Source organism: Juglans regia, chromosome 11 (assembly GCF_001411555.2).
Source record: "Juglans regia cultivar Chandler chromosome 11, Walnut 2.0, whole genome shotgun sequence".
In the NCBI taxonomy this organism is placed as follows: domain Eukaryota; kingdom Viridiplantae; phylum Streptophyta; class Magnoliopsida; order Fagales; family Juglandaceae; genus Juglans; species Juglans regia.
The window spans coordinates 1,844,162-1,858,761 of record NC_049911.1 but is presented as its reverse complement, the minus strand read 5'-3'; the positions used below and the strand labels follow the sequence as shown (position 1 = coordinate 1,858,761).

Here is a 14,600-nt window from a genome sequence, read left to right as displayed (position 1 = left end):
CGTCGGAACAAAATAGATGGAGTTTATGAGAGGAGAGAGAGAGAGAGAGAGAGAGAGAGAGAGAGTGTAACTGAAAGTAATTGATTTCCAAACTCTGGGTATGGGTATTTAGAGAGATAGAGAGAGAGATCTTTGGAACCCACTTCGGGTTTTCTCCAGTACTACAAAATGGTTGCTAGAACCCCACCAAAACAGAAGAAAATGGCAGCTCCTCTCAATCCGGTTCTACTCAGAGAAACTGTAAAGAAGGTATTCCACCGTGCTCTCTGATAAATCATAAAACAAAATCGTTGTGGTTTCTTGGTTCCTTGAAAAACCTGGGGGAAAGAGCAGAAAATTCAATCTTGGTTATCAAATTTAGTAATCGTTGGGATTCGGATCAATGGAAAGTTCATCCCCATTAAACTATATAAGTTTGGAAGTTAATTTTTTTTTTTTTTCATTTCCTTCATTTTCTCATCTTCCAATCATCTTCAAACTGACGGGTTTCAGTGTTTTATTGATTTGTGAAGGTGGAGATGTGTATGGCCAGATTGCAGGAGCTACAGTACACGGTGGCAGGTGGGACAAAGGTGGTCTCAGGAGTGAGTCTCAGCCCTCGAAGTACCAGAGGTTATCTGAGGACTAGTCTCAGATGCAAGCAAGAGTCTGTAAGGTACACTGGGAGCTGCGTCGGTTTTGTTTGTTTATGTAATGAAAATTTCAGCTTTCTTTGTTGTTCTCATTATTTTCTTACGTAATACGCAAATGAATCTTCTCTGTTTCTTTTTTTCTTTGATTTAAGGATCAAGAACGTTGCTTCGAAATCTCCCGCGGGGAAGTTTCCAGCTCACTCAGGAGGTCTCTCTCTCTCTCTCTCTCTGCATAACAAAAGGGGAAAAATAGTTCTCTTTTTTTCACGGATTTTCCCAAAATTGTAACTTGGACGCCATTTGTCTTTTATAAAACCAGGCGAGGACTAATTCGATTTGACAACCTTAATGTTTTATAAACAGGTGAGTGGCAGAGAATGTCATTACCAGCAATGCTTGTAGGAGAGACAGTAGGAGAGATTCTACAAGCAAGCCAATTTGCTAGGGAAATAGCAGCAGCAGTTGCTAACAAAACCAAGAAAACAACACATGACGGTCCAAAAACTCCAGTAAGTCGTCGGAGAAACCAGAAGCCACAACTTGAAAACACAGAATTAAGAACGAGAAGAAAGAGGGAGAAGCAGAACAGACTGCAATTGATTCGGTTGGAGTCTGATTCACCATCACTTCAAAGGGCTCGATCCCGAATCAACTATAAGGTTTCACCTCCAAAGGTTAGAGAACTGGGAAAAGAAAATAACCATTACTTAGCAAATAGGGTATCCCCCAAGAATAGGCCATGGGTTAAAAAGACTGTTCTATTCCCCAACCCTTTATTCCTATCTACAGCCTCTGCACAGCAACAGAAGTTTTGCAAGACAAGGTCTCCCATTACATCAAGAAACAAACAGACACCACATAAGTTCTTAATCAAGTCCCCTCCATCGGCTTCTTCAAAGTTTCAAGTCAAGATCAAGAACCCAACAGTGGTGTCTCTTTCTCCCACAAGGGATAAAAGCTTGAGCCAGAGATCACCAAAGATGTCAACTGCTTCCAAATTGCGTCGGTCTTTCTCTCCTTCAAGACTGGCGACCAGATTGGTGTCGCCGTTGAGGAGCAGAAAAGTTGTACAGAAGAGTGATGGGCTAACGAGTGGATTGAGAAACCGTCCAACTTTGTCATCAATGCGATTCTGAACTCGAGTGGTATATGAGGGGGGAACTTGTTTGAAAGCTACTGATTTCTTTTGAGGCGTTTGGTTTGTGATACCGATACACTTTCTTGCTGTCCATAGTTCCATTATTCTTTTTCCTCCTTCGTGTGGTGTGAGTTTGTCTAGTCCAATTTGATGTTCTTGTACAAGTTCGTGAAAAGAGTTACCAAGATCTCAATAAATCGTGGATTCTCTCTTTCATTCTCAACTTGAAAGTAATTTATTATTATTATTATTATTTTTATAAAACAACCATTATATTTGTTGAAGGGGACAAATTGGTCGAGCTCTTCTGTGATATGAACAGTGAACATTTTTCATGTGAAGGTACATATGTACATGGACCCACGTTTTCCAAGCAGTTTATACTGGTCCCCGCAGGACCCAGCCATTCAAAAGAATCAAGGTGATGATTGGCAAACTATGTATGTGAGGCACTTGTTAGCTTGGATGTATGTGAGGCACTCGTTAGCTTGGATGTATGTGAGGACACTTGGAGGAGATGGATTGAAAGGATTTATATCTCTTCAGCGAGAGAACAGAGAGAGAGAAGAGGAGTTAGTTTTGGATGATAATGTTAAGAAAATGTCACCTATGCCAACAATTGCATTGTTTTTTAGAAGAGTAATACTATTCATCATCACATGATGTTGCATTATATGATTGAAGACTATTTATTCTATCTCACTTATGAAACCTATCATCCAATATCACATCATGGGATGATAAGAGGACGATGAGAAAATGGATGGTAAATAAATTTTTTTTCTTTTTAGAAACATTAGGGACACAACAGGTATTTTTACTACAAGGATTTACAAAGTAAAATGGAAGTATCACTTGTTGTCATAGTCAAGCCTGCGTTATCACAAAAGAAAGTAGCAAGACATGTTTACAAGGAATATTGTTCTTTTATCATCTCCAGTCACACAAATTTGTGGCAAAATTTAAGTGACTTATTTAAGTAGTTGACTTATGAAACAATATTAAATGCGCTTAGGATGATAAAGTCTAAGACAAAGAATAACATTGTTCAATTTATATAAGGCTATTCTGTGTATAAACTTGAGTATTCTACATTAAAATTACAATTTCTATTCACTTGAGACGAACTTCAGAAAAGAGAATCCATTCTCTCATCCCCACAACAACCAACCAACAATACAAAGGACGAAATTTATCCCCCAAACCTCACCTTCAACAATGCTCTTTACATATAACAATAACAGAGACACTAGGCTGGCCACCGATACTGCAAGGACGCATTCATGGTATGACCAGTAATTGAATAGTATGAGAGATGCGTCATTGCTGTATTCATAAAAGCTCGCAAACTGGCAACACCAAGTGTTAGTTTACCACTCAGCCAAAACTGCAGCTCTTGTGTTGAACTCCTGATGAGAAAGTTAACACAAACAATGATACAAACTTATTTTCCTGGAGATGCAAACCTTGTCCGCTCTCTAGGCCGATTTAAAGCTCGATCCTTTGGTGACGATGTTTTCCCTCCCACACCTGCTTGGCGCATAATCTCTGCAAAGTTTGGCAATCACAAATAAAATATGTAAAAGAGATGTTATGCATTGTGCACATGGATCTATCCAATAGGTTAACTTCAGCCAGACTAGGGTGCATCTATTGAAACACAACACCAGGCCGATTTTTTGAGTCATTCAGCCCAAAAAAAAACACAACAAAACTTATCAGTGGTCAAGACAGTACCCCAAAGGTTCTATTTAAATACTAAAAAACCAAGAAAATAAAACTCAGCAATGGTGTCTCAGAAAGTGAAAATGGTACACCAAGTACTAGTGAAGAAAATAAGGTTACTAAGAAATTACAGTAAATCAAAGAATCAAAAGTCCACAAAAGATTGGCTGCTATAGGAACGATATTTAACTCACATTTGAAACTTTATGAGGCAAGGTAAGAAATAGTTACCTCGTTTTCTCTCAAGCTCCTGGTCAAGCTCTTCTTTCCACTTCCTCTGTATCTCCGAAAAGCTCATACTGTGAGTAGCACAGTATAGAATTTCAGATTAGGCCACAACTGAGAATCATACTGAGGCAATCTAAAGAAACCACTAACTGGTGAACAAACCTTGGGCTACTTGGCTCTTGCTGAGCTTCAGCTAAACGCCCTTTCCAATCACTAAGTGGAGGTGATGGGACGTCCTGTGTACTGCGATCACTTGCATTGCCAATATTTGACGCACACCTGCTATTATTTCCTGGGCTTCCTGTGTTAAGAGCATCAACTGGTGGAGATGGAGCACCAGTTGAGCCTTGACTTGGTGACCTGCTTTTTGGGGGCAATTTCAAGTACTTTGGGGTAGTCTCACCACGCGTTGTCTCCACAAAACTTGGAGAGCAAGCTAACAAACTGTTATTAAACTCTTCATACAGTGGCGTTTGGAGTTTCTTCAGTTCAAGAGCCTAACATTTGATTTCCAGTTCAACACCCAACAATTCAGTACAAAATAAAAACATGACAGCTATTTTTTACCTATAACTAATAACAGTACCTTCTCATCCAAAAAGGCTCTAATTTTTGACTCAGTAAGTTCATCGTCATCCACGGAAAGTGTATGTCCACAAGGAAAGGAAAAATCTTTGTCCCCATCACCAGAAACTCCAGGGTGGCCAGCAGGCTCAGAAACTCGTTCATCAGTGTCGAAACTTGTACCTCTCTTTTCAGATTCTGGCCTTCCATCCAATTTGCACCCCCATTCATCAGATGGCTCACATATGGGGTTGAAACTCTAATGAAAACAAAATAAATGTAAACAAATAATTCCTAATTTCTGAAGTGCTCATAACAAAGTCCAACAATAAAGACATAAAAGCAGTTACCTTAAAGTTCACAGCCATCAAAGAAGAACTGGGCTGGACTTCTCCCACTATAAAATCATCTTTGTCAATCTGACACATGTCATCATCACTGTTGTTCACTTCCCAAATACGTTTATTTTCTTGGGACCTCTCAGGATATTCAGCTCTGCAGTGCAGACTATCCAAATTACAAAGATCTGTTGGACCAGGGCAGGTTGGCATTTTACTGGAAACAAAGTTAATGCTATTGTGAAAGAGATTATAAGCCCAATATAGGGTGCTATCCAAACTTTTAAATTCAGAAAAAAACTAAATTGCAAAACGTACGAGGTTTCAAAATTTGTGGCACATGACGGCAAAGGGGTTTCAGAGCCTTCCTGATGGTGGCAAAAAAGGTTATTAAGAAAATTGTTCAAAGAAATGCATGGATAAAATATTTATTTGATAGGTGAGTATAAATAACATGTCAGCGTTGAGCAGTACTAACCACGACAGAAGTACAAAGAAGAGGAAGAGATTCAACTTGTTTGCCAGTTATAAAAGGATGCTGCGTAACAAAGTATAAACCTCAGTGATATATAACCATTCAATGGTCAAATTTTTGGCAATCACCAGAAGCACAAGTTGCAGTAAAATGAAAATTTTGCAAGAGATACACTGCAGCCTACAATTTGGCAATTAATTACCAAGAAATGATAAATGTTAAAATCACCTGCAGCAACTCAGATGCAGAAGGCCTAAAATTTGGTTTCCTGCCATTGGATTACACATCAAAGATATTATTTATTAAGAAAAAAAAGAAACTAAAATCTTTAGTTGTAATTCTGTCCCTCTCAATTATTTTGACTAAGTAAAAGAAAGTGTTTGAGTGCAACACAGATTTAGGAAACCCTGATTCAGACCAAAACTATTTGAGTGAAAGAAGAAATTGAACACAATCAAAATTACATACTGTTGCAAACATTTAAGTAGGAAGTCTTTCGCTTCAACAGAGAGATGTTCAGGGGTTGGTGGATTAGACTTGGCAGTTCCTATATGATAGAAGAGAGCAGCAACCTGAACAAACATGTTGTTACTACCATGTATGGGAGAACACCTAGCAAAAATTATACAATCTTTTTTTTTTTTATAAGTAAGAAGTTATATTAATCCACGTAAAAAGGCAATGCCCAAGTACACGGGAAGTGTACAAGAAAAAACCTAATTACAAACTACGCGCTACGGAAAGTAGCATAAAAGTCATTAAAATTCCTCCCATTCAATACAATAGAAGAAGCCCAAAGCAAGCAAAAATTATAAAATCAAACAGAATGGATACCTCTTGGTACTGTTGGCTCCAAGGAGGCTTTCCGGTGGCCATCTCAATTACAGTGCATCCAACACTCCATATATCAGCAGTGCTAGAGTGTTCTCATACAGTATCAGTAAAACATCCATAATAAAGAATATAAAACCCATAATTTGGACCATCTAAAACTAAAAACAGAATTACAGATGCAGTAAGCATGACCAAAAATCAGGGCAGTGTGCATGCATAAGCTAACAGGATACTACTCAAATAAAACAACTCTTTGGAATGGAAACAGAGGCTAACTCAACAACCTCAACTCCCCTGATAGCGTGCATTACACAATGAACTTTCAGTTCTGCTTATAGTTAAACCGGTAAAGTGGTTTTCCGAAACATTGGTTTATCAAGTCTATGGGAGACAATATACAGAACATTTACAAACCTTGCTATACCACTCTTTATGAATCATGTAAAACTTTTGCTATCTCCTTTGCGTGAAAAAGAAAAAGTGAGATAGACAAACCATTAATAAAAACAGATTTCTTGTGTACTATTTCTAGCAGGACTTCCTTGCTCTTTTCTCCTTTGTTGTTTAGGTGCACCTCCTGTGTACTCCATGTGTACTTGAGAAGCACCCTCATAGCTCTCTTGTGGTGAGATTATTAAATTACTTATAATAAAAGGATTCTTGTGTGAGGATATAGTTATAGTGTCAATAAAAGGTTATATTTGAAGTGATAGCAATACACTTGGCGTTAAACAACTCTTCTCAATGTAGCACTTCGGATGCTCTTTCATGTATGCTCTTAGATATGCCATTCTAAATGCAGACACTTTAACAAAAGCATCATTGACTTGGGAGTATTCAGGTAAATCAATGCCTTTAAACTTGAGGGGTTTTCATGAAGGCACAAGTTTTATCACGGTATATCCAATTTTTTTCTTTCTTGGGGGACCTTTCCTCGTAATGCTCTCATGCATTATTCTACATCAATAAACCCTCATGCTAAAAACTAAAAATGACAATGAAAAAACAAAACAAAGAAGGCTGCCATGATCATATTCACATGACCAGCAAATGAGCTTTAGCTAAAATGGTACCTCCTCACCTGTTCTAACAGGGTGAAGGATGTAATCGCAGGTTCAAGACACGCCAGGTGCATGTGTAATTTAGCAATAAAAGAAGTTCTCATGACCAACTTCAGGAAACACCATTTTCCTAAGCATATTGAAAATAAAGTAGCATGCTGCTAATCATTTAGACATCAAGAAGGTTCCAGTTGTCCTTACAAGCTATGCCCAGTCTGGAGAATGACTTCAGGAGCCATCCAATATGGTGTACCCTTCATAGACTTGGCACCTGATACAGTAGCCTACACTAGGGTACATCTCTCGCTTAGATGGTATATACAAAGTATGAGTGTTTCCACAAATAACAAGAGTATATCTAAATGGAGATTGAAAGGAAAGACAGTATTAGTACCAGCTCAACAACCTGTTTGGATGCACCAAAATCTGCAAGTTTAATGCATCCTTTATTATCTACAAGAATATTCGCACCCTGGAATAAAGGAAATAATGAGTTGAGGAAAATTGATGCTTTTTCACATGTATTTCCCTAGCAGGGTAAGAAAGGCACCTTAATGTCCCTGTGCATGATTCCATTTTTGTGCAAATACTCCAGTCCTAATAACAACTGCTTTGTGTATGTTCTTATAACCTGCTCACAAATTTGACCCTAAGGTTTGCATTTTAAACACCTAATTGTATAATCTGAGTCAGAAAGAACTTACAGCCTCAGGGAAAGGCCCAAATTTCCCCAGAAGCGAAGAGATAGAACCACCAGGCACAAATTCCAACAGAATATTCAAAGTCTCTTCCTCCCTCACCGTACCCAAATATCTCTAATGAACACAAAGTACAGTGTCAGAAGAGTGACAGGCATCATATATTTAATGAATAACAGCATATCATACTCACAACAATGTTTTGATGAGAGAGGTTTTTGAGGAGCTTCACTTCTTCCTCAAGCTCCCTGATGTGGGCCTACTTGTAACATTAAAACTGGTATTCATAAATCAATATTGGATAACCAAATAAGAAGATCAGTCATCACAAGTTTCAACATATTCACAACATAAAAAGACCTTATATCTCGAACTCCATTTGGCTGCTGAAATATTTAATTGATAAAAGGAAACTAGAAATGAGAAATCTGGGCCCTTTGGGGACTCCAATAAAAATTTGAATGATATAGAGAAGATTAGCATGGCCCCTGTGCAAGGATGACACGCACAAATCAAGAAATAGTCCAACTTTTACCAATCAAAGAAATGAGAAATCTGTACTCCTCAACAAGCTGGACCAAGAAAAATGAAGGTTTCTCAATCGATGAAATAAAAAAATATCACAGAAGACGACATAAGGTATTACTCAATATCAATATTTTATTTTCAGATGTAATTTGTATCTCATATTTTCACTCCTATATTTTTCTGCTTCTCTCCGCTATTTTGTTTTTTTTATCAGTAAAATACTTGGAAAACTTCTCAACGCTATTCAAAGAGTTAAGAGGTACATAGCATCACTGACATTTATTAGGATAAAAGAAAATAATCCTATGCTGAACTCTTGTCTTCAATTCAAATTTTGAAAACAAAAGGGTTATGCAATATAAATTAACAACTCCTTAGTTGATAGAACTCTCATATTTTGGAAGAAAACAATATGAGGCATAAAGTTTCAAAAAATGTTTTATTTGAAACAAAGGGCAAAAAGAAATAAGTCACAAACACGACAAAATTGATGTCATAGTCATAATCTAAGCACTCGATATTATATTTAGCAAGATAAACATAGAATCTTAAAATCCAAACCTGGGCTCTCTCCTTTGAAGCACTATTTGCTGGGATCAAAACCTGGAAAAGAACAAACACCACAGCTATATCAGGATCCTAAACCCAAAAGTATTTAAAACACAGAAAGACCACCAAGAACCATTTTATACTCTTAACTTCAAAGAAAAATTAACCAAAGATTAGAATCTACATGGGGAAAAGCCAAATTGATAAAATCCATTAGAATCGAAGATGAAAAAAACACGAAATCGAAATTCAAAACTAAAATAGACCAAAACCCATGTCGGCAAACTAGAAGAAAACCCAACCAAGCTCAAAAACTGAAAATTAATTATAAACCAATACAGAGCCACGAAGAAATAGAAGTCAGAATCGAACTCCCAGATCTAAAATCAACCAAAAGCCAGATAAAATAATTGGGAAAAAACCCAAAACCACCCACCAAAACAAAAATGAGGCAAAATCCAATATCGACAAAGAAACCATGAATCACACTCTTTGAAGAAAATTAACATACCAAAAACTTAAAAAAGAACAAGAAAGATGACCTGCTTCACTGCTAGTAGCTCTCCGGAATCAAGATTCATGCCCATGTAGACGTGACCGAACGCGCCGCAGCCGATCAACTCGCCCTTCCGCCATCGGATCGGTGGCGGTGGCGGAGAGGGTTTGTAAAAGACTCTGGATTTGCGAATGCAAGAATTGATCTTGTCGACAAGGGTGGTTGGAGCCAATGGTGATGGCGACGGTGACGGTGATTCATCATTTTCTGGTGGGGCTGTTCGGAATACAAGTGATCGGCGGACTGATCCAAATATGTCTTGCATTTGAGAGGTGGAGAGAGAGGGAGAGATTCTTGGATTCCTGTGGTTTCAGTCAGTGGGGAAGAGTGAGAAAGCGAGAAGAAAGAAAGAAGCAGTGGAGGGAAAAAGGTAGAGGAGATTATTTTTCAAAAAATAAAATAAAAGAAAAAAAATATGAAATATAGTAATGAATGGAATAATCTTTTCTTCTCTCTCTACAATGAAAAATAATTTATAAGCATCTTCTAACACAAATTATAATTTTTATTCCAATGGAAAATTATTTTAATAGAAACAAATATTGTCATGTCTTTTAAAACTCGAGACGCCTAACTTGTAAATAATAAAATCTTAATATTACATTTTATATATATAAAAAAGTATATCACACTTTGCAATCTTACCAACTTAAAACATTACTTATAAAATCTCTTGTTTGTTTTTACAATTCTTTTAAATTAATCTTATATCATCTAATCATTATAATTTTTTAAAATTTTCACACAAAATAAAATAAAAAAATTCAATTTTTTCAAATTTTAAAACAAAAATAATATTAAAAAATATATTCTAACAATATTTTATCTAACTTTTAACTTTAATTTCAACTCATCTCACCTCATATCTACGAAAACAAACGAGACCCGTAAGCAAAATGGTCTTGATGTTGGTGGTATACTCTTTTCGGATCCAAGATTCAAACTATTTTGATAATTTTTAGGAATCATCAAATTAGTATTCATTAAAATTGAGGTTTGGATTCAGAAATGAATTGAAATGATTTGTGAATAATAGAATAAAAGTTAAATTATTTATTATATTTTATGCAGAAATTTAGAAAAGTTGTTTTAGAATTTGAAAAAGTTGAATTGTTTATTATATTTTGTGTGAAAATTTAAAAAATTTGTAATTATAAGATGAGATGAGTTGAGATGGGATGAAATGAATTTTGAATTCAAACCTCTTCTGAACCACCCAAAGCACACTAGCTAGCCAAAAACACTTCAATGAAAATTTATGCACCTCCTACTTGTTCCTAACTTTGTTCCTAACTTTGCTAATGGGATGGATCTACCACCCTAAACTAATCACTACTAGCTCCACAAGTTGTCTAAAAGAAATTATATCAAAAATAAAAATACAATACAAATAACAACATTATTAAAGTACGATATTCAACCATCTACAACTTATTTACAATCATTTTACAACTCATTTTATCATTGATTAACATATATAAGTGTATCATTCCATTAAAAGTAATTTTAATTGTACATGATTATTCTCAATTTAAAATAAATTTATAAAATAGTTGTGAAAAAAAGGTTTATATTATAATTTTCCTATAAGGCAACCGCGCTACTATTTACATAAATTCCTCAAACAAAACGAGAATTAGCTACCAGCCGGCCACCACATTTATGGGTCTCCAAAATGGGGGGAAAAAAAGAAAAACTTTGTTCTTAAAACCAACATCATGATCAATGGTTTGGTATGTAAGGGCATTGGAATTTAATTGCCATGCCCTGCTTGCTTATTGCACATAATGTCGTCGTCTCCGATCCGTAACCTTGATTCTCCAATGCCCATCAGGGAATCCAGCTTCCCTGGCTCTCCCTCTCCACTTCCTTATTCTTGCGTCCATCTTCGCCGTGAGCCCGCAGTAAGGTTGCAGGCTCTTCGGCATGGCCTCGTACACCTTCCACCACCGCCGGTGAGCCGAGTCACTCGCAAATGGATGATGATCCAACATGTCCCAATTACAGTCATAGTCCTTGTAACACATCCATGGCTTCAACCCTAAATAATGCACGGCATAAACATCCTTTGGCATCTCATGCTGATCATGATCTTCCTCTCCGGCCTTCTTCCCTCCATAAACTTTGAGATGATTCAGCTTTTTCGGCAACCGGTGCCACCACGTAAAAACTTCATTCAGAAACCCTTGATCTCCACCATTATAGGAACCCAACTTGAATCTTTTTTGCATCAAGTCCTCGAACATGCACATCGATGGTTCGATTACGGCCACCCCGGAGTTGAATATCACCTTGTCGTTCGGCGCAGCAGATAGTTGTGGGTGTGCAAAAAACTTGTCTATGTTCTTTAAGACTAAGAGATCAGCATCGATGAATATGACTTTGTCGTACTCAATGAGTTGCCACACTCGAAGCTTGCTGTAGTTCCACTCATTGTAGGAACCCTTTTTGGCAAAAGGGCTGAGGATGCGTTGAATGCGTTTGATCTTCCATCCGGCAGCTCTGAGGCCTCTGATCGAGTTGGAGGAGATGGAGTTGTCGGCGAGGAGGACGAGGTCTTTGGTGGAGTTGCTCTGAATGATGCTTTGGGCCAAGGCAATTGCGCCACAAACATATGCTTCTGAAGAATGGAGGACCGTCACATAGGCCTCCGTTTGGTGGTACGCGTTGGAGTTGCGTAATTCCCGTTGTGTGGAGTACTGTGAATTAATGAAGTGCCTCATCCTTACATGATCTTTACCTAAAAAATCAAAAGCATTACATGATCAGTTTGTCACCTTCTCAATTCCTTTTCATTATTGTGGGCCTTATGTTTTAGCCACAAATTAGATATTCTCACAAACTAGATTTAGTATGTTAGATTGTAAAGTTATTTTTATTATAAAATAGATCTAACGTATCATATAAAGTCATATCAGCTTGTAGATTTACTTTAATAAAATCTCTTTATAACTGTAGCATTTCTTATAAAAATTTGTTAGTTACATCCAAAAATAAGCTTAACACGAATAGATATTTTTATATATAATTTTGAATATATGAAATTAATGTCTTGACGCGTTCTTGGTACTCATGATGACTGAATTTTAGAGTTTGTGGTGTGGTAATTATAAGATGGATATGTATGAGATAAAAAAGGACTTTCAGTACCACTTCAACAAATATTAAATATTATCCGATATATACCGAAACTCTAACTAATTAAAAGCATGAAACTAATTAATATAAGTTAATTATTTATGTTCCAAGATTAATCTATATATGGATCGGGGCTGGCCTTGTGAAAATACGGCTGTAATTGATCATCAATCATGAGGCCAAGTCGGCCCAATTCAAGTGCCCACATAATGTGAATGTTCAAGGCCTGGCCGTTCTTATCATCAATTCATAAACATATGAGATTCATGAGATCGAACCACTGAATTTGAATGGATTTGCGCGAGCAGGCATGCATGCAGGTCGACCAGCAGACCAAAATATGGTAACTTGCACGTCTCTTCTTCGATCGATTGATAACTTGTATTAAAGAAATTTCCAAAAATCAACATGTACCTGCTCATGAATGTCATTTCAACGTACGTGATGAAATGCTAGAAATATTTATGGTGACTAAAACCAGCTAGCCGCCAACCCTGAATTTTCCTTCGCCCAAAATTCTTTCCCAATATGCATGCAGCATATATAGTCTATGCTTTGAAGTTTGAAACATTATGCATGTCATGAACGAGTCTATCCATGACTTATCCTTCATTAAATTCTCCAATTTATTCAATCAATTCATTAAAATACTTGGAATATAATTCAATCCTAATATAATTAGCTAGTAGTTCTGATCTTTTCTTTCACCCATATATATAATTATATATATACATACCAAGCATCCTGAATTAAATTCTCTCACCCAGTTATGTTTGGGTAGTGAGAATACCTAATAAGTGTTGAGAATGTTTGTCAACAGTAACAAAAAAATAATAATAAAATATTGAATAGTAATAAAAAATAAGTGAAAAATAATAATAAAATAAAGAATAGTACTAGTGAGATATTCTGAGAGTTTCAAAATACCTAATATTTGATAAACATCTTGATTATCATGGCATGCATGTTAAGTTTGTCACAGTTTTTGAATAAACTAAAATCTGGCCTCTACCGAATACCAACCAAAAATATTTAAGAATATTAAAATTAGGAACCCAAAAGAAAGCATAATTCTTCTCTAATAAGTTCCAATTACCAATTATAATAATAGATCGATTTGAACAAAGAAAGTCTCATGAATGAACTAAAACGTACCTGTCATCTGTGTGTAATTAGGCGCAGGCGCAAGCTCGCATGACCCAAAGGGCATGAGCACCTTCTGCTTCAGCCTCCTCAACTCAGGCTTATACACCCAATAATCCCCTTCCTTCCTCACAACATCATCACATCTGAAAATCTCCACCATTGGCCCACAAGTTCCTATGAACATCACCTGCACCGTCCGATTAACATCATGCCTCCCCCACCGGCCACCACTGATCCCCACCACCATATTAGCCACAACCAAATTAACTTGCAACCTAAACACATCCCTAATCCCAGCTTCCTTGATCATGATCTCCTTGACCATCCCACATGGAACCCTAGCTATAACCACGTCGAGGTCATCGTAATCCTCCAGCCTCGGCATCGGTATCTCCGGGCACTTCGGTGGACCCCACTTCTCGTCTTCATCAATCCACTCAGGGAAGAAGTCCTCCCATTTTAAGTTCTCAGCCACACGTTCAAAACCTACGTGGACAGTTGCCGTCTGTGACTCTTTCAACCCTAGCAGTTCATATGCAGTCGCCATCCTATCATCATGATGATCTACATTAACCAAACCCACCTTGAATTTAGTTTTTTCTGCAACAATATTATGATCATCGAACCCATTGACGGGGACTTCGACCTTGTTTTGAAGCAGCCGGTGACTGGCGGAAGGGTTTGGCTTGGGCCTGGAAGATAGCACAAGGAACAAGAGGGCAAGGCAGAGAAAGAGGAGATAGGTCAAGAGGAAAGGTTTTGGTAATTTAGAAGAAGAGAAGGATTTGGAAGCCATTGATTGAGCTCGACCCCCACGTATTGTGTCTGGGTGTTTTGTTAATGGGGAGCTTTGAAGATGAGGCATTTATAGGACTCGAATTCAAGGGTTTAATAGGAAGGTTTGCATGGCTGCACGTTGATTTTGTCATCTCTCTCTCTCTCTCTGGTTTGGTGTACATGCATGTTGTGCTGATCAAAGTGCTCTCATAT

At 37.2% G+C, this 14,600-nt stretch overlaps 3 protein-coding genes and 1 non-coding gene across 7 annotated transcripts; 2 read left to right on the top strand and 2 right to left on the bottom strand.

Moving 5' to 3' along the window:
• Window positions 1-31: 31 nt before the first annotated feature.
• LOC109008066 (probable microtubule-binding protein TANGLED) lies at window positions 32-1,986 on the top strand. The gene is made up of 4 exons (XM_018988015.2): window positions 32-249; window positions 513-655; window positions 785-840; window positions 996-1,986. The coding sequence occupies exons 1-4, from the start codon at window positions 169-171 to the stop codon at window positions 1,766-1,768; spliced, it is 1,053 nt and encodes a 350-aa protein (XP_018843560.2). The 5' UTR covers window positions 32-168; the 3' UTR covers window positions 1,769-1,986.
• An 826-nt stretch (window positions 1,987-2,812) lies between these two features.
• On the bottom strand, window positions 2,813-9,682 carry LOC109008064 (mitogen-activated protein kinase kinase kinase 2-like). 4 transcript variants are annotated; one of them, XM_018988011.2, is made up of 17 exons: window positions 9,313-9,682; window positions 8,783-8,824; window positions 7,887-7,952; window positions 7,700-7,810; window positions 7,546-7,626; window positions 7,390-7,467; window positions 7,197-7,279; window positions 5,935-6,016; window positions 5,569-5,672; window positions 5,329-5,368; window positions 5,104-5,163; window positions 4,944-4,993; window positions 4,638-4,860; window positions 4,310-4,546; window positions 3,886-4,220; window positions 3,727-3,794; window positions 2,813-3,318 (listed from the first exon to the last, which is right to left on the bottom strand). In XM_018988011.2, the coding sequence occupies exons 1-17, from the start codon at window positions 9,589-9,591 to the stop codon at window positions 3,215-3,217; spliced, it is 2,043 nt and encodes a 680-aa protein (XP_018843556.2). In that variant the 5' UTR covers window positions 9,592-9,682; the 3' UTR covers window positions 2,813-3,214. The 4 variants fall into 4 exon arrangements, with proteins under 4 accessions (XP_018843556.2, XP_018843558.2, XP_018843559.2 ...); XM_018988013.2 differs by having other exon boundaries at window positions 4,638-4,842; XM_018988014.2 differs by having other exon boundaries at window positions 4,638-4,782.
• Window positions 8,125-8,227, top strand: LOC118343886. The gene has a single exon (XR_004797673.1). It is a non-coding gene; the product is annotated as a U6 spliceosomal RNA (small nuclear RNA).
• A 1,255-nt stretch (window positions 9,683-10,937) lies between the features above and the next one.
• LOC109015318 (putative UDP-glucuronate:xylan alpha-glucuronosyltransferase 5) lies at window positions 10,938-14,550 on the bottom strand. The gene is made up of 2 exons (XM_018997795.2): window positions 13,620-14,550; window positions 10,938-12,066 (listed from the first exon to the last, which is right to left on the bottom strand). Exons 1-2 carry the CDS (start codon window positions 14,473-14,475, stop codon window positions 11,102-11,104), a joined length of 1,821 nt encoding a protein of 606 aa, XP_018853340.2. The 5' UTR covers window positions 14,476-14,550; the 3' UTR covers window positions 10,938-11,101.
• Window positions 14,551-14,600: the final 50 nt, after the last annotated feature.